The sequence below is a fragment of the Brassica napus genome, chromosome A5 (genome assembly GCF_020379485.1).
Source record: "Brassica napus cultivar Da-Ae chromosome A5, Da-Ae, whole genome shotgun sequence".
NCBI lineage: Eukaryota > Viridiplantae > Streptophyta > Magnoliopsida > Brassicales > Brassicaceae > Brassica > Brassica napus.
Window position 1 is genome coordinate 3,301,160 of NC_063438.1, and position 19,227 is coordinate 3,320,386.

A 19,227-nucleotide genomic window follows, 5' to 3' on the forward strand; every position below is an offset into this window, starting at 1 on the left:
CTCGAAATCCAAAACTATAACCGGAAATTCAAACCAAAACTCAAAAATATATGTATACTAAAAAAATATCCAAAATACACAAATATATATAATTTACACAAACATTTTGGGTACTTTGGCTCCCTACGGGTTTCGGGTAGGTCTCAGACGCGAACAGAGACCCATATTTTCAAAAAAATACGTATTTTTCTCTGGACCCGACGCGAACCGAACCAGAATTTTCGAGTTGATTTTGGTTTGGTTTTTCGGGGTCCATGTAAAATACCCATGCGCAAAAGAAAATTACATAAGATTTATACAAAATTCCAAATAAAGTAATTCATGAATTATATAATATTTTTAAAAATTATTTCTTTTATATAATTCGACTTTGTAACATAATAATGTAAAACAATCACACAATACTAATTCATATCAAAATTTGTTATAATAAAAAAATCCGCGCTTTCAAGCGCGGGTCAAAATCTAGTAAATATATTATAAGCTAATTTTGTTTAACAATTTTGGTCAAAACGGTCCACAGATATTGGTCAACCAGTGATTTTTAATAAAATATATAATTACCATATAATCATATTTTTAACCAATACTTTTCATCAACAACTGAAAAACTTTTAAACGGATAATAAACAAAAATATTTCATACAAAATATAACGAAGACGAGTTTTTTCGTAACGCAACAAAGAAAAGTATATAAATCAAATATCTTTAATGGACAAAATTGACGCCAACAAATACTATTATAGATTAAATAAAATTGTTGTTAGAAATCGGCGACGGCCTTCGAAATGGGTGGATAGCCAAGTGTGCCTTTTCTGTAACAAACAGAAAAAAAATCGTCAAAATGGTCTGCACAAACCGCACAATAGCCATTTTCTTTATTTCCACCCCTATCGACATTTCCAAAACTATCTTCGAATTTACTGCGTGTGTTTAATTATGTACTCTTTCCGTTTTTTAAATTACATATTCTAAAAAAAAAATTTGTTTTGAAAAAGTATATCTTTTACATTTTCAATACATATTTTATTAACTAATTGTAAATTTCAAAAAACTTAATTGCATTAGTTGAATTTTTATTGGTTTAAAATTATGAAAAAAAGATAAACACAAAAAAATGTAAATTTAATGTATTTTATAAAACGTATAAGAAATATAGAATATGTAACTTTAAGAAACCGAGAGTATTACACAATAGCTTTTAATTATATTCTTATTTGCTTCCACTCATATTTGTTGACTCACTAATTATATAACCCCTAAACTAATCATAGAGATATTGTGATTGATTGGTTCTGTTGTTTTTATAAGAATTTGTTCAAAATAGATCATGATGATTTGATGGTCCAGATTATGCTTCTGTTATTCCGTGATTATGGATCAAATACAAAACTGAAGTAATATGTTTGCCCCCGATGTGTTAATTATGATCCAATGATTCCTATATAGTATTAATTAATTTAACATTCTAAAAAATGCCTTAATAATTGTGTTCGTCCATAAGTTTACTAATCAGTTTGTCCCATAAATATCACCAAGTGTCCGTCATTATTAAACTTCAATTATCTTGACTTCGAGAGATTGCCTAGGCTTAATATTTGATATAGACTAAAGTATATCATTTGACCACAAAAAGAGACTAACGTATACCAACTAATCATCTTTAATGTGGGTTCTTAAATTAAGTATGTAAATATTAATATTTTATTAAGATCTCAAAATCTTTAAAATTATTAAGGTGTTGTGAAATAAAATATAAACAGTAAAACCTTGTCTGCATGTATCCACTTGTAATCTACAAATTAGAGAAAGTTGACAAAAAGAGCTATTAACCATTATTTTAATTACTTGAATTCACACATGTTAATAGAGCACATCTTAATTTAATTCTTGAACTCATTTCCAATGTAAAATGATTTCTATATAGTATTATTTAATTTAACATCCTCAAAACCACGGCTTACAAAATTATATGTCCATAAGTTGACGACTAATGAAAGTATATCCCATAATATTACCAAGTGTTCATCATATTGAAGTTCAGTTATCTTGATTTACAAATTGCATAGACTTAATAGTTGATATATATAGAATAACCTTTGATGGATATAAGTATTTCAAATTAAATTAGTTAGAGTGCTGATTTGTAACTTCATAAATGGATTTATAAGAAACTATGAGAATTATTATTTTTATTTACCAATTAAATTCGGTTGAACCACAATATATTTTGGACATGAGGGCAAAACATTTTAATTCGCAAGATTATGTTCATTAGGCTACAAAGAATATGAACTTTCGTATATATGATTAAACCGTATATAAAAGTGATGGATCGAAGCTTCTCATGTGCCTGGCTGGTTCTAAACTGTCAAAATGTTCCGCTTGTAATCCACTTGATTAAACTATTAACCATTATTTTACTTGAATTTAAACATGTTCGTATAGCACATCTTACTTTTTTTTTGTCAACGACACATCTTACTTTAATTATTGAAACTCCCTTCCAATACAAAATGATAATATATATTCCACGTACAGAAAATAAAAGTTTCGCTCGAATTATCAACCTGTCATACACGTGGTCGATCTCAGAGCTCCGCCTTAATCTAGCGAGCGACTGATAAATTTATCTAACACACTAATATTCTTTCAATCATCGGACAACTAAAGTATATTTCATTTGATCAGCATCTAAATTATGGTTTCATATATAATTCAAGAAAATTCTTAGGGTTTCCAAAGGACAAACTGTTGTTAGACGCAAATATATACTAATAAGAAAAATTCTTGATTGATTATGGGTTTCAATGATCGTGATTGATTATGGATATCCAGATCAACTTCATCGAATAGTACAACGTAAAAGATTTTTTTTTTTTAAAAAGTCAAGAAAATAATCAAATTTAAATGGATTATTTCGATGATAATGACAATATTATAATTTATTAAAAAGCAAATACATAAAATGAAACTACGACCAAACCATTACCCAATTAACTATATATTTAGAATTTCATTTTATTGTGGGTGGATATACGAAAGTAAAGGATGTATACAAAAGATCTAAATAAGTGAAGATAATTATCAGGAGAGAAAAATAAGTCGAGGTGCTCTTCCAAATAATATCGACGACTATACATCAGACCAGCTATGGGGGCGTCAATAATCGTCAAGAACGTTCCGAGTCAAACACTTGGGTTTATGTCATGTGTTATAATTAATCACAAGTTCACAGACACAACCCAACTCACGTTATATAAACTACCCATGCGATGATAATAAACAAACGATGGATTCCCCATCCTACGGTGAAGGATAAGCGTTCTTCCCTTCCTGCATGGAACCAGATCACTTCAAGTGGCAGTTTGTAATAATAAAATCTTTGGCGCCGACAAAAACTGAAAATGACGGTTAACGAGAATCTTCGTGTAATAATTGCAGAAACCGACACTTCATATCAAAGTTAATTCAAACATAAGCTATGATTAGTATTTTCTAATTTGTTAGAATACTTTAATCAATAAAATATAAACATTTGATGAAGTGTTATGACACTGGCCAAAGCAGTTGGAACTAGACTGTATCAGTTGAATATGAGATTATTCACGCCGACTTTTCTCGGGATTTTAGGAATGACAGCCCATTAACAGAGTGATTTGGGCCTGACTGGTTTAACCGCAACGGTTGCGGTTGCGGTTGCGGGAGTTTGCGGATGCGGGTGGTTGCGGTTTCTAGCGATTTTAAGAGATTTGTACGACTGGTTATGCGGTTAGAAATTTGTGCGTTTGCGGGATACTTATGACTGGTTAACTACCAAATGCAGCAGCAGTTAAATAATAAATTAACAATATTTACATTTTATACAATTATAAAAATATCAAAAATAATAATATTATAATAAATATAAAATTTATATTTAGAAAGTTATAGTTTAAATTTTTTTAAAAATATAGAAAATATTTTTATTTTAAAGTTTTATAATATTAATTAAAATTTAATTGATATATTTTAGCATTTTTATAATTTCAGTTTAATTTTTTTATTGAATTTTTTTATTTTTGTATTTATATTGTTTTGGAAAAAAAATAATTTTTTTTATCCTCCCGCAAACGTCCGCAACCGCAAACGCTAGCTGGAACCAGCTTTTGAATTTATGAGGTTCAGAGCGATTTGGAGCGATTTGGAGCGGTTTAGAGCGGTTTGAGCGATTGTTGCAAAACGCCAGCAACCGCTACCAACCGCAAAAGCTGCGTTTGCGGGTGGTAGCGGGAACACCAGTCATACCCTTATTGTGTTTTAATTAAGCACACTGGCTAATAATCTCATTTTTCGTCTGCTTGATAATAATTTATTATTTGATCTTCAAGTAGTCTTTCAAATTGTTCGTACAAATTCATGTAAGACAAACGGTACAAAAGGTGCATTGCAAGTCTTCTTAGTTTACATAACCTATGCAGATCTCTCGGAGTTCGAAGGACGTGGTTGTAGATGTTTTTATCTTTATACAGATAAAATCTTTTGGATTTGAGAATCTTAGCTCTCATATGGTCAAAGATTTATGCAATTTCATCCTCGAACACAAAACCAGATTTTGCTCGATAGTGATATGAATATCATATATCGTTAAATGATCAAAATATCTTTGTAAATAATGATGTGAGATACGTTAAAATAATTGATCCTACTATAATCACTTATTTTCACGCCAGTCATTTTTTTTTTAATTAGTGAACTTATTGCATCTGTTCATTGTTTATAGCCTCAATACCTAAATATATGCAAAGTCGTTAATCTCAAAGAAAATACACTAACCAAGATATAAATCATAAGCTGTATCCGTATTTAAGTTTACACTCCAGAGTTGATAAAAAATAAAAATAAAAGTTTATATAATTCAGTAATGTTTCATCATTCTTATTAAATGGTGGTTTAGAGCATTTCTAAACCCAACTTTATATTTTCTTGTAAAAGTAAAAGAAAATTATAAAATGACTTTTGCTTTAATGTAGGTTTTTATAATATAAATTTTGTAATTTAGATAAATATAAAATAACGTCATTTTCTTTTCTAAATATAGATGTGGAAATACTATATTTTATTTAGAAAACTTCTATTACAAAAAAAATATATCAGAACAAATATAATTCTATAATAAAAGTCTTCTATTTTAGAAGAAACATTTTAGAATAAAATATACTCATTCCGTTCCCGAAAGTAAGATTTTCTATATTTATTTTTTGTTCTAACATGATAGATTTTCTAAAATTTTAAGATACTTTTAGTAGTTAATCTTGAAAAGTTGTATACTTTAGTCGTTAATGTTGAAAAGTTGTATACTTTTAAAAAAACATTAATTGAAAATATTTGAATTGGTTAAATGTTTTTTATTGGTTGATATTTATTGGTAAATTTATAATAAAATAAATAATAAATTTAGTTGTAAACATTTATTATATTTTTAATATACGTAAATACTCTAGAATATCTTTTTTTTAAGAATATATTTTATATTTTCATCATTCTTATTAAATGGTGATTTAGAGCATTTCTAAACCCAACTCTATATTTTCTTGTAAAAGTAAAAGAAAATTATAAAATGACCTTTTCTTTAATGTCGGTTTTTATAATATAAATTTTGTAATTTAGATAAATATAAAATAACATCATTTTCTTTTCTAAATGGTGGTTTAGAGCATTTCTAAACCCAACTCTATATTTTTTTTGTAAAAGTAAAAGAAAATTATAAAATGACATTTTCTTTAATGTAGGTTTTTGTACTATATTTTATTTAGAAAACTTCTATTATAAAAGAAAATATATTATAACAAATATAATTCTATAATAAAAGTCTTCTATTTTAGAAGAAATATTTTAGAATAAAATATATAAATTTGTTGGAATCAACCGTTTTACGCTGTTTACATGGATACAAAATTTTTTGTTTGGTTTATAAAATCAGTATAGATTTGTTTAAATTGACGACAACAAAAAATTTGTTGGAATTAGTTTGATATTCTTTTTTCTTCATAAAAGGTTTTTATTTCCATCACATGCCTTTTTTATTTGTAACCCGTCCACGCACGTTTCATATTTTTTTGTCTTTTCCAATGATACACAAAATAATCGTCAATGACGCAGTTTAAAGCCTACAGATATGTAACTCGTCTGTTATACGCTGATCTGACCTCACCCTTTGGCTTGCTATACATCTCAGACACTGACCTGTGCATGGATGCCATGTAACAAATGAAACAGCGTTAGTGCACGCCACGTATAGGTTTACTGGTCTCGAGAATCTGCAATAAACTTGGGGACTCTACAAATCCTCACCAATATTTTGTGGACTCCTATGCAAACCTCTTTCTTTAGATATTCTCTTCGATATGAAGCAATACCTTAACAATAGTAGTAATACCATCTCGCGATGATTAATTGACTATACTCTGTACACTAGTATCTCACTATCTCTAAAATATGCGTCTCGTTACTCGTTACTACGTACGTTGGATTATTGAGATTTATGGAGAGATATCTTTTGAACTAGTGTTAAGAAACCTGATTAAAATCAGTACTGGGATGTAATACTCTCTGTTTCAATTTAATCGCTGAATGGAAATTTTTTTTTTTTCAAAATAAGTGTCGGAGGTTCAATGCAAAATTTATTAATAAGATTTTTTATTTTTTTTGGTTAAAAGATGGTTAAGTGTATAGATAATTGTGTTTTTGTTTTTGAAAATATACAAAATCGTATGTTTTTTTAATATGTGTATAAACTTAGCACGACAACTAAAATGAAACGGAAATATTATATGTTAACTGTAATCTTCAAGTCTGTCTCACAATTGTCAGTTGAATGAAAATGGCTTTCAGCACATTTTGAATATTACAATACTATTTTTTTTCTCTAAAATATAATAAAAGTAAGTATAGAGTAAAAAGTACTTGAATTATATTTCATTTTTCATCCATAATGAGATTTATTCCATAACTGAAATAATTTTTTTTTGTTCATTATTTCATTATAGAATAGAAAATAGAATAAGACCTAAGCATTTTTACTCTATACTTACTTTTACTTCATTTTAGAATAAAAATAAAGTTTTAGATTGAATATCCATATATAAATTGCTAATTAACACAATTCACTTTACATAAAATTATTGCAAGTGTTTTTAATCTCTATATTTACAAAATATAGAAATTTGATTCAAAAAGAGTTAATGTCTTGTTTAAAAATAACTGAAGTTATTTAAAACCAACTATATAATTTATAAGAAATACTACTCTCTCCGTTTCAGATTACTTGTCATTTTAGACTTCGACAAATATTTAATTTTGTATATTTACTTGATAAAAACATTATTGTCAATACATCTAACCACATTTCAACCAATTAAAAAATAGATTAAAATATAAATTCAATAAATTTTGCTTTGAAACTATAAAACGATACTTATTTTAAAACAAAAATTTTATCCTACAACGACAAGTAATTTGAAACACATGAAGTAATTTACAACAAATAATTTAAACTGATATCAGTATAACTAAAACTAGACTGATTTTATTTTAAATAAAAAACATCATGATATACTCAAAAATCTATATATATATATAAGTATCAAAACTATATTTTCGAAGATAATATCAACAAATTTGAACTCTCCAAGTTATTATCCTTTAAATGTGGTTTAAAACCACTGCTTAAAACCAGTGGTGATCATTACAAACTGAAGAGTAACGAGTGAAACATATAACCCAAAAATTGAATAGTGGTCCATCATCTTATCTTAGCTAATAAACATATAACCAATAATTTCTTACAATATATCTGTTCATATTCACTCTAAATTCACCTAACACACTCTCATATCTTACATGCGTCTCCACACCCTTTCATACAAACAAAACAAAAAGATCAAATTAACAGACACATTCAGAAATAAGGAAACAGTTTCCCAAAGTACAGGGGCTCCATTTCAATAATAACTAGTATTAAAAAAACGAAACAAAGACACATCATCATCTCATTCATGAACCTCTTCTCTCCATCCTCCATAAATAGATCTCCTCTACACATTCTCTCCTCTCATCACTCTCATTAACAATCACACACCAATTAACACACTGAGAGCTTTAAAAACAGAGTAAGCAAACATGCCTTCTCTTGAGAACTCTGTAACCGTAATCTCAAGAAGCAGAGTCTTCCCTGACCAAAAGTCAACCCTCGTTCACCTCAAACTCTCCGTCTCCGACCTCCCCATGCTCTCTTGCCACTACATCCAGAAAGGCTGCCTCTTCACGCGCCCTCATCTCCCTCCGCACGCGCTTCTCTCCCACCTCAAACACGCTCTCTCTCTAACCCTCTCCCACTTCCCTCCTCTCGCCGGCCGCCTCTCCACCTCCGAAGACGGCCACGTCTTCCTCTCCTGCAACGACGCCGGAGCAGATTTCGTCTCCGCCGCCGCGAAATCCGTCCGCGTCAGCGACGTGATCGGCGGAATCGACGTTCCGGACGTCGTCAAGGAGTTTTTCACTTACGACAGGACGGTGAGCTACGACGGGCATAACAGACCGATCCTGGCCGTTCAAGTGACGGAGCTAAACGACGGCGTTTTCATCGGTTGCTCCGTTAACCACTCCGTCACTGACGGAACATCGCTGTGGAATTTCATTAATACATTCGCTGAGGTGTCGAGAGGAGCTGAGGGGAATGTGACACGTCATCCTGATTTTACGCGGGAGTCCGTGCTAATCTCACCGGCTGTGCTGAAAGTACCTCAGGGTGGGCCCAAGGTGACGTTCAACGAGAACGAGCCGTTACGGGAACGGATTTTCAGTTTCAGCAGGGAGCAGATTCTCGAGCTGAAGGCGATGGTGAACAAGAAGAGAAGCTGGACGGTGGGTAACGGCGAGATAAACGGAGTCGAGGTGTTCGGGAAGCAAAGCAACGATAAACTTAACGGAAAAGAGAACGGTAAACTAACGGAAATGTTGGAGAGTTTGTTACTGAGAAACGACGTCGTCGCGGTGGAGATCTCGTCGTTTCAGTCTCTATCCGCTTTGCTGTGGCGAGCGATCACTCGAGCGAGGAAGCTTCCGAGCTCCAAAACGACGACGTTTCGCATGGCTGTGAACGTTCGCCACCGTCTGAGTCCGAAACTTGACCCGGAGTACTTCGGGAACGCGATCCAGAGCGTTCCGACGTTCGCGACGGCGGGGGAGGTTCTCTCTCGGGATATACGGTGGAGCGCCGATCAGCTCAACCGGAGCGTGGCGGCTCACCAGGACGGGAAGATTCGAGACACTGTGGCGGATTGGGAGGCGAATCCGAGGTGTTTTCCTCTCGGGAACCCCGACGGAGCGTCGGTGACGATGGGGAGCTCGCCGAGGTTTCCGATGTACGATAATGATTTCGGGTGGGGGAGGCCGGTGGCGGTTAGAAGCGGGCGGGCGAATAAATTCGACGGGAAGATCTCTGCGTTTCCGGGGAGGGATGGAAACGGGAGTGTTGATTTGGAGGTGGTGCTGGCGCCGGAGACGATGGCTGGGATAGAATCTGACGGCGAGTTTATGCGTTACGTGTCGAAAAAGTAACGGAGTTGATGTAATAACGGTTTGCTTTTTTTTTTTGTGTCTGAAGAACTTAACAATGTTATATTGTAATGAAATTCTGTAAGTTGACCCCATAAAAATGTTATACATTACACTTCGGCGTTACAAGTTTTCGATTCGATCTGTTGATAACCTAAAGACAAACCATCTTAAGCGATCTGACAACTTTTCTCGGAACATATTTAAGCTCTGTGTTTGTCAATGACCATCTGGTGATAAGCATTGCTCTCGACATAGTTGTTACGCCTAACGGCCTAAGTCTTGGTGTTCTTTTACTCTCTTTGCGTAGGACTCTTTGACTCCTCATGTTGCTAAAACGATATTCTCTGGTGCAAACGATGCACAACTTTGAGAGGAAAGACGAGTGATAGTCAGCATAATCCGGTTGAAGAGTACAAGGATAACGTCAGAAAAATGGTTAATGAGCACAATCTCTATATTGCAAGTGACATAAGTATCTAATTGTAATTTTTTTTGTGTGTAAAATTCATAGCAGTGGTTTGCTGCTGCTGTTACATTGCCAACTGCTTGGGAATGGATATGGATTTTTGCTGTGGTTTAATCTCTTACAAAACCCTAACTAATCATGATCTTCATATCATGCGCCTATACAAGAGATACTCTTTTGTTGTCTCTCGTTCTTTTTAGCCCCTTTCCAGAAAATCATAAAATCTAATCTTAAACCATGCCAACAAATACTGAAAGCAGCTCATGTTTGTTTCCACATATGTTCACACTTTATCTTGAGTTTTCTACTCATTTCACTAGTGTTTTACCAAACACTCTTGGGTTGTCTGAGAGCATAGAAATTTGAAATAGGATGCAAAATGTATCAACATGATGTAATCATGTAAATGACCAAGAAAGAGGATGTTAACACAAATTGCTGCAATATTACAGAAACACTTACTGTAGTAATATGTAAACTCATGTTTATTAGTTCACACGGACATAAGATTTAAAGCATTACAAAGTAATCACATTACGACAAGAGCTCAAAGCAACATTATAAACTCGTCATCAAATTGCCTTAACTAGTCTACTAGGCCAAGCTCATCCATTGGTATCTAAATTATCGATTTTGACCTTACGGTATTGAATTCGTTTGCATTTGTTTTCATGGGCAACGCTGTATATGGTCTCTCAGTAAAAAAACATGTCTGTCGAATTCACACTGAACAAGTCCAGATTCAAAAACGATGCAGGGTTATCATGAAGAAACCTCACCAAACTCAGGATCTTCGTTGGTTGTCACAATCTTTGTTTCGTGTGGATCATCTTCGTTTGTCCAGGCTATCAAATTGTAGTTGTATTTGTTCTCACCACCGTCACCAATTCCTGATTCTCCCCATTACCACTACGAACTAGTCCATTTTGACTTCTTAATTTCTCAACACAAGAACAAGGCTGTAAGAACTTCATACTAGAAACGAAAAAATTATATTGGTTTCAAACAACATAAAGTTTTGTCAAACCTCTTACTATGATGTGAATAGTTTGCTCATTTTATTATCATATGCATATACATAGGTTAAAACTTGACATGAATATTACTTCGTAAAGCTTCTTTATAAATCATTAGAAAACAAGTAAATCTAGTTTTTGTGCTAATTTAACCAAAACCTAGCTAGTCATAATATCCTAGTTTTAGCTAATATTGGGTGAACTATTATCCAATGAATCATGAATCCTCAAGAACATGAAAGAGAAATGAATATTCCTCTCTAACAATTTTTATTTTTTTTCTAAAAATGTGTTTTTGAAAATAATCAATTTAACTTATTATTATCACTAAAATATAATTATTTTTATATAATTTGATTTTTAGTAAAAATAATTAAATTTTATTTAATCTCTAATTATATTTTATGATTATTAGAATTTAAATTAATTATTTTTAGGAAATAAGTTTTTAAAAGATTTTATTCTAAGATTTTGTTAACATTTCTTTTTAAAAAATAATCATTTTCATTTCAAACAAAAGGATAAAGATTATAAGATACTATAATTAAATTATGATGATATAGTTGCTAAGAAAGTCCAAATAAAAAAAAATCATACATAAAAAATTCATGTCAGGTATATAGTGTTCTATGTGGTACTTGTCTCCGAGGGTTTGGGTTCCAGTATCCAGCTTCATCGGTCTCAGTGTGGTGGCTTGATGCATAATGTTTGTGTGCGGTTTTAGTTATAGTTTGTGTTTAGTTTTCATTGAACTTGGATCCGCTAGTCTTGTAACGTTAAGATAGATTGCATTATGCTCTTGCCATTGTCTCCTTTTGAGTTTGTGATTAGTTTCTTCTTGGGTCTTGAGTTTCAAGATTTGGATGCTTTGGTAATCTCACAGTCAGCAGAATCTATGTGATTTGGACTGAGATGAATGGTGTTTATCTTCTTCGACCTTGTCGAATGAACCTCTTGTGTCTAATTATTCAGTTATCTCTGGAGATCTTTCGAGGCTGGGCTTATCTATTTTTAAGCGTTGGGATTGCATGTATGTAGAGGATGGATTTAATCATCCCGCAAGGCCCAAAGAATAGAAGGCCTGGCCCAGACCAAGGAAAGCGATGGCTCGAATAATCGGCTTAATTCGGTTGATTACTCGGCTTGTCTCTACAGTATCTCGAGTCGAGCGACGCCGACCAAGAGGCATCCGGCTTAGCGACCGCTCGGATGGATGCGGGCCTCTCGGCCCAATAAGGAAGGCCCACGAAGACGACTTAAGCTAGGTCAAGAACGACACATCAGAGGACTATATAAGGGGAAGGAAGAGAAACGAGAAGGGGATCCGAAATCATCTGACTAACACTTGGCGGCTAGATTAGGGTTTTCACCTTTGCTTCATCTTGCCGTTATTTGTACTTTTCCGGTAGCTCTTCGAGTTGCCGGCTTCTCTTCTGTCGCATTCTCTTTACTTCTCTTGTAACCGATTGAACGTCTCCTCCGACCATAATAAAACGTCTTCGTTAAACCCACATCCTTTTATTACCGTTTTCCGATCAAACAGTTGGCGCCCACCGTGGGGCATTTTTAGCAAAGTAACGTTAGTACTATGGTTGTCAGCAACGACAGTTCTTCGTCTGGCGAGGAGCGCGAAGCCCTCGAGGTGATGCCGGCTCCCGAGGTAACACCTACGCCTACACCAGTAACTCCGCTACCCCTCCTGCGTCCATGGAAACCATCCTGGCACGCCTCGCCCTGCAAGAAGCGGCGCAGAAGGCGGCGGTCGACCAAATCACAGCGATAGCAAAAATACTCGCCCCTATCGCTGCAAACGCCGAAGCTTCAACGGCGCAGTACCGTCGACACCTGTTCGCCACTGAACGAACCACCAACATAGCACCTGCGCGGGATAACAATTACCAGAGCGTCGGTAACAGCAACCAGAGCGCCGGTAACGACATCAACGCAGACACCGCAAGCGAGCTAGCCGCGTTGAAACAGTCGGTCCTCGACATCAACTCAAAGATCCACCAGGTGACGACCTCGGCGCCCCAAATCGAGCACGTACTCGCGGAATCTCTTCGCACACCCTTCACGCAAAGGGTCACCGGCGTACGGCTCCAGAAGATGGAGAAACTTCGTCTTCCAACCTTCAAGGGTCTCTCCGACCCTTCTACTCATGTTACGTCCTTCAACATAGCGATGCGACGCGCAAATCTGACCGACGAAGACAAAGACGCCGGCTTTTGCCAACTCTTTGTCGAAACCCTAGAGGGACCGGCCCTTACTTGGTTCACAGGCCTCAGAGAAAACTCCGTCGATTGTTTCCACGACCTCTCGACGGCCTTCCTGAAGAATTATATCATGTTCACCAACCAAGAAACGACCGTGTCCGACCTGTGGAACCTCACTCATACCAGCGGCCAAAGCCTCCGCGACTTCATGGAAAAGTTCAAGGCTATCGTCTCGAAAGTTGATATTCCTGATCCTATCGCTGTCGAGTCTCTGATGAATACCTTGCACGTTGACTCCACATTCCGTCAGGATCTCTACCGATACCCGACGAAATCTGTGTCTGACGCCATCGCTCGCTCAAACAACTTCATCCGCATGGAAGAAGACACAAGAGCAAAGTTTGCAAAAGAAGCAGCAGCGAAACAGCGACCCGCCCGAACAAACGACACCCGCCCTGAGCCCCGCCAGCACTCCTCCGGTGGGAACACCACTCAGAAGCGAGGCCACGTTAGCTCGGTCGACGACGAGGAATCGCCAAAGACAGCAGCCGTCACGCGAGAGAAAGCCTGGAACCACTGGGATCGAGACTCCGCCTCGAAGCAAACAAAGTCGTCCGAACCAGCGAGTTCAAACTCTGAGGAGCCAAAGAAATGGTGCCTCTACCACAAAAGGGATTCCCATGATACGAAAGAGTGCAAAGTCCTCATCGGGCAATTTTTCGACGGAATTACCAACGGGACAATTCAAATGCCCACCTCTCCAACGACACCGAAAAACACCAAAAGTTGGAGTAAGAACAAGGAGAAGAAGGCACAGAAGTCTCAGCAGAACACGGCCCCTAGCGAGGAAAGAGCGAGCCCTGAGCGCACTACTGTCAACAACGTCGGCCCCGCCAACGACTCATCAGAAGACGAACATCCGCGTCGCCGGCGACGAGTGGAAGTCATACTCTCTCGCCCTTGTGACTCTTCTGACGACGACTCCTCGACAATGCAATCAGATTTACGCGACAAACTGAACAGCAAAGTCGAGCAATCTCTCACTTCCCCGACAACAGATAAAGACCTGCGCGCACTATTGAAGCGAAAGAGCGCTACAAACGAACACGTGGGAAGCGCCGACCTCCGCACAACCATCTCAAAATCTAGCGCCAGGAGAATAGGTGAAGACGGCGACCTTCGCGACCAGCTCAATTCAAAGGCCGATGACCTGCGAATCCAACTAAACCGTTCGAAGAAGTCCGATCTGCGACGACGTCTCGAGTCAAAAAAGAAAAAGCCCGCGGAAGCTCCTCAGTTCGAGAACACAACCGACGATTTAAGGAAGCAACTCGAATCATTGCGAGCTACCCGCACGCCAAACATTAGCGTCATAATGGGAGGATCGCCTCCTTGCGGCGATTCAGTTCGAGCCGTCAAAGACTATAAGCGACAAGCCACCACTTCCAAGAAGTGGCCACTTCCAGTCGAAAATGATCACCAGATCACTTTTTCGGCACTAGATACCAAGGGTATCCACATGCCGCACAACGACCCCCTCCTCGTCGATCTCGACATCGGAGAGTGCCTAGTCGCGAAAGTACTTATCGATACAGGCAGCTCAGTCGATCTCATCTTCCGCGACACACTCGATAAAATGGGAGTCGATTTAAGAGATATGAAGCCTTCCTCTCGCACACTCACCGGCTTCAACGGAGCCTCGGAGCAAATGATCGGAACAATTCGTCTCCCAGTATACGCAGGTGGTATAACCCGTACCGTCAAGTTCTCCGTCATCCGAGCCAAAGCACCATACAATGCCATCCTCGGAACACCATGGTTGCATTCCATGAAAGCCGTTCCCTCGACGTACCATCAATGCGTCAAGTTTCCCGGCAAAGACGGAAAAACACAGACGATACGGGGAGATCAACAAGCCGCGAGAGAACTGCTGATTGCAACTGTAAAGATGCAGCAACAGGCTTCCCTCGTCAACTCCGTCAGCAAACCACTCCACAAGATATACCCCCAGAAAGAGGAAGTTCGAGAAGTCGCAATTGATGAATCCGACCCAACAAAAATCATCCGAGTGGGCGTATACCTGTCCGACGACTTATGTTCAAAGATCATCTCTTTCATCAAAGACAACGCTTCAACGTTCGCCTGGAAGACCTCCGACATGAAGGGGATCGACCCCGCAGTTACATCCCATGAACTGCACGTCGACCCCACGTTCAAACCCATCCGACAGAAGCGACGCAAACTCGGTCCGGAAAGATCTAAAGCAGTGAACGACGAAGTCGACAGGCTCCTCGACGCGGGTTTTATTACAGAAGTCCGATACCCCGAGTGGTTAGCCAACCCGGTCGTCGTCAAGAAGAAGAACGGCAAATGGCGCATATGCGTCGATTTCACGGACCTCAACAAGGCGTGCCCAAAGGATAGTTACCCACTCCCTCACATCGATCGTCTCGTCGAGTCAACCGCTGGCAACGAACTCTTAACCTTCATGGACGCTTTCTCAGGCTACAACCAGATCCTGATGCATCCCGACGATCGCGAGAAGACGGCATTCATCACCGACAGAGGGACCTATTGCTACAAGGTGATGCCCTTCGGGCTAAAGAACGCCGGTGCGACCTACCAGCGACTCGTTAATCGAATGTTCGCTGACCAACTTGGCAATACCATGGAAGTGTATATCGACGATATGCTAGTCAAATCACTCAAGGCCGACGACCACCTCAATAACTTGCGCGACTGCTTCAAGATCTTGAACGACTATGGGATGAAGCTCAACCCGGCCAAATGTACCTTCGGTGTCACTTCCGGAGAATTCCTCGGCTACATCGTTACTCAGCGAGGAATAGAAGCCAACCCCAAGCAGATCTCAGCGATTCTCGACCTTCCAAGCCCGAAAAACAGCCGCGAAGTGCAGCGACTAACGGGACGCATCGCAGCTCTCAACAGGTTCATCTCGCGATCGACCGACAAGTGTCTTCCCTTCTACGAGCTACTAAGGGGAAACAAAAGGTTCCTCTGGGATGAAAAATGCGAGGAGGCGTTCAATCAACTCAAGCATTATCTCACGACCCCACCCGTTCTATCAAAGCCAGAAGCCGGCGACACACTGTCTCTCTACATCGCCGTTACATCCTCCGCCGTCAGCAGCGTATTAATTCGAGAAGACAGGGGAGAACAAAAACCAATCTTTTACACAAGTAAAAGAATGACGGAGCCCGAGACGAGATATCCAACACTAGAAAAAATGGCCCTGGCCGTCGTCACCTCGGCAAGAAAATTGCGACCCTACTTCCAGTCGCACACGATCGAAGTACTGTCCAACCAACCACTCAGAACGGTTCTGCAGAATACCAACCAATCGGGACGGTTGACCAAATGGGCGATGGAGCTAAGCGAACATGATATCGTTTACAAAAATCGAACAGCAGCAAAGTCACAAGTCCTTGCCGACTTCTTGATCGAATTGACGCCAGAACTGGAACAAGACCTCATCCTACCAAACGTAAACTGGATCCTCCACGTCGACGGGTCATCCACGAGTAAAGGATCAGGAGCAGGAGTGCAATTGCAATCACCAACAGGAGAACTAATCCGGCAGTCGTTCAGCTTCGGCTTCGCGGCATCAAACAACGAAGCTGAGTACGAATCCCTCATCGCGGGGCTCCGTCTCGCCAAGGCGGTGAAAGCAAAGCGAATCAGCGCTTACTGCGATTCTCAACTCGTCGTAAGCCAGTACCTCGGTGATTACGACGTCCGCAACGACAGGATGGACGCCTACCTCAAACTCGTCCAAGACCTCACGCGAGACTTCGAGTTCTTCGAACTCACGAAGGTTCCTCGCGGAGAAAATGTTTGTGCCGACGCCCTCGCCGCTCTGGGAAGCAAGTTACACGACCAGGTCAAAAGGACAATCCCGATCCATAAAATCGAGAAACCGAGCATCGATACGAAGGCAGAACAGGCCGCGATTATAGCAGCGATCAACGACGCGATGGACATTGACGAAGTAGAATCCCCCTCGCCAGATGATCACTCAACAGATTGGCGCAAGGAACTCATCGATTACCTCGCGGAGGGTTTACTGCCCGTCGAAAAATGGGATGCCCGGCGACTGAAAAGACGCAGCACGCACTACGTCGTCCTAGACGGAGAACTACACCGATGGACTGCATCAAAGGTACTACTCAAATGTATCGCCGGCGACGAGACGAGACTCGTCATGGCCGAGACACACGAAGGAGCAGCAGGCAACCACTCGGGCGGGCGAGCTCTCGCACTAAAAGTTAAAAACCTCGGATTCTACTGGCCAACCATGAATGCCGATTGCGAGACATACGCGCGCAAGTGCGATAAGTGCCAGCGCCACGCCAAAACCATACACAGCCCAACGGAGTTTCTCCACACCTTGACTGCTCCATATCCATTTATGAGATGGGGAATGGACATCATTGGTCCAATGCCGGCATCTCGACAAAAGAAGTTCATCCTGGTCCTCACTGACTACTTCACCAAATGGGTTGAAGCCGAAGCCTATGCCAGCATAACCGACAAGGAGGTACAACACTTCGTCTGGAAGAACATAATCTGCCGACACGGGCTCCCATACGAGATAATCACGGACAATGGTTCGCAATTCATCTCGCATCACTTCAAGGGCTTCTGCGACAGATGGCGCATACGACTCAACATGTCGACGCCGAGAAACCCGCAAAGTAATGGTCAAGCCGAATCGACGAACAAGACCATCATCGACGGTCTGAAGAAACGACTCGACTTAAAGAAAGGATGCTGGGCAGACGAACTAGATGGTGTCCTGTGGTCCCATAGAACCACTCCTCGCGGAGCGACGAAAACTACGCCCTTCTCAATGGCCTACGGCATCGAGGCGATGGCTCCCGCAGAAGTGAACGTGACGAGCCTACGCCGGTCGCGAATGCCACAGAACGCTGAAATCAACCGCGACATGCTCCTAGATGCACTCGACGATATCGAGGAAAAGCGCGACCAAGCGCTACTCCGCATCCAGAATTACCAGCATCAAATCGAGAGCTATTACAACAAAAAGGTCAAGTCGCGCCCTCTCGAAATGGGCAACCTCGTCTTAAGAAAGGTCTTCGAAAACACTAAGGAGTGGAAGGCCGGCAAGCTCGGAGCCAACTGGGAGGGACCATACAAGATAGTCGAAGTCATCAAGCCAGGAGTATACCGCCTCGAGACTTCGACAGGCGAAGCAGTACCGAGAGCCTGGAACTCCAAACATCTCCGCCTTTTCCACCCTTAGCCTGGAAACACAAACCCGAGTGAATGCGCCACAAAGGCCACTTTCACTCGCAATCTACTAATCGAGTAAAAGCGCCATAAAGGCCGCTTTTACCCAAAAAAAAAAAAAAAAATCGAGTGAATGCGCCACAAAGGCCACTTTCACTCGCAATCTAAGAACTACGAATGGCTTGATTCCCGCAAAGGGATACGTAGGCAGCCCAAAGAAAAAGGGTCCAGCCGAAATAAAAAAAAATATAAAAACCCTCCCCGAGGAATCGATCTCCGAAGCAGACGATCACTTAAGCGATGCCTACTCGAGCACGCCCCGGCTCCTCGAACAAACGTATCGGCACTCGCATCCCACGATTGAATACGTCCTGATCAGACATGTATTCACGGGATCGACCGCGTTGCGACCTAAACCAACACGGCCGAGACAATGACTCCGATTCATCCTATAATTAACTAAGTAAGGTCTGGCCAACCAAACGCTTGAAAATTACATTGGGATCGACTCGGAACCGTCAAAGTCGAAAACTCTTAATTAACAATTTAAACTCAAAATGGCAAACGGTCGCGACTCAAAGAGGTCAATCGAGACAAAGTCATAACAAGTTTAAAATTATAATGATTCGACATCTCGAACAACATTTACACCGAACAAGC

General features: G+C 39.4%; 1 protein-coding gene and 1 pseudogene across 1 annotated transcript; one reads left to right on the plus strand and one right to left on the minus strand.

Annotated features, from left to right (window-relative positions):
* Positions 1-7,797: 7,797 nt before the first annotated feature.
* LOC106450826 (uncharacterized acetyltransferase At3g50280-like) lies at positions 7,798-9,724 on the plus strand. Its single transcript, XM_013892592.3, has one exon. The coding sequence runs from the start codon at positions 8,162-8,164 to the stop codon at positions 9,599-9,601; it is 1,440 nt and encodes a 479-aa protein (XP_013748046.2). The 5' UTR covers positions 7,798-8,161; the 3' UTR covers positions 9,602-9,724.
* Positions 9,725-9,915: 191 nt separating this feature from the next.
* Positions 9,916-11,164, minus strand: LOC125609586 (annotated as a pseudogene).
* Between the last annotated feature and the right edge of the window lie 8,063 nt (positions 11,165-19,227).

What these genes read in the sequence shown, in the direction of transcription:
- LOC106450826 (XM_013892592.3), top strand. Translation starts at nt 8,162, where the DNA reads ATGCCTTCTCTTGAGAACTCTGTAACCGTAATCTCAAGAAGCAGAGTC.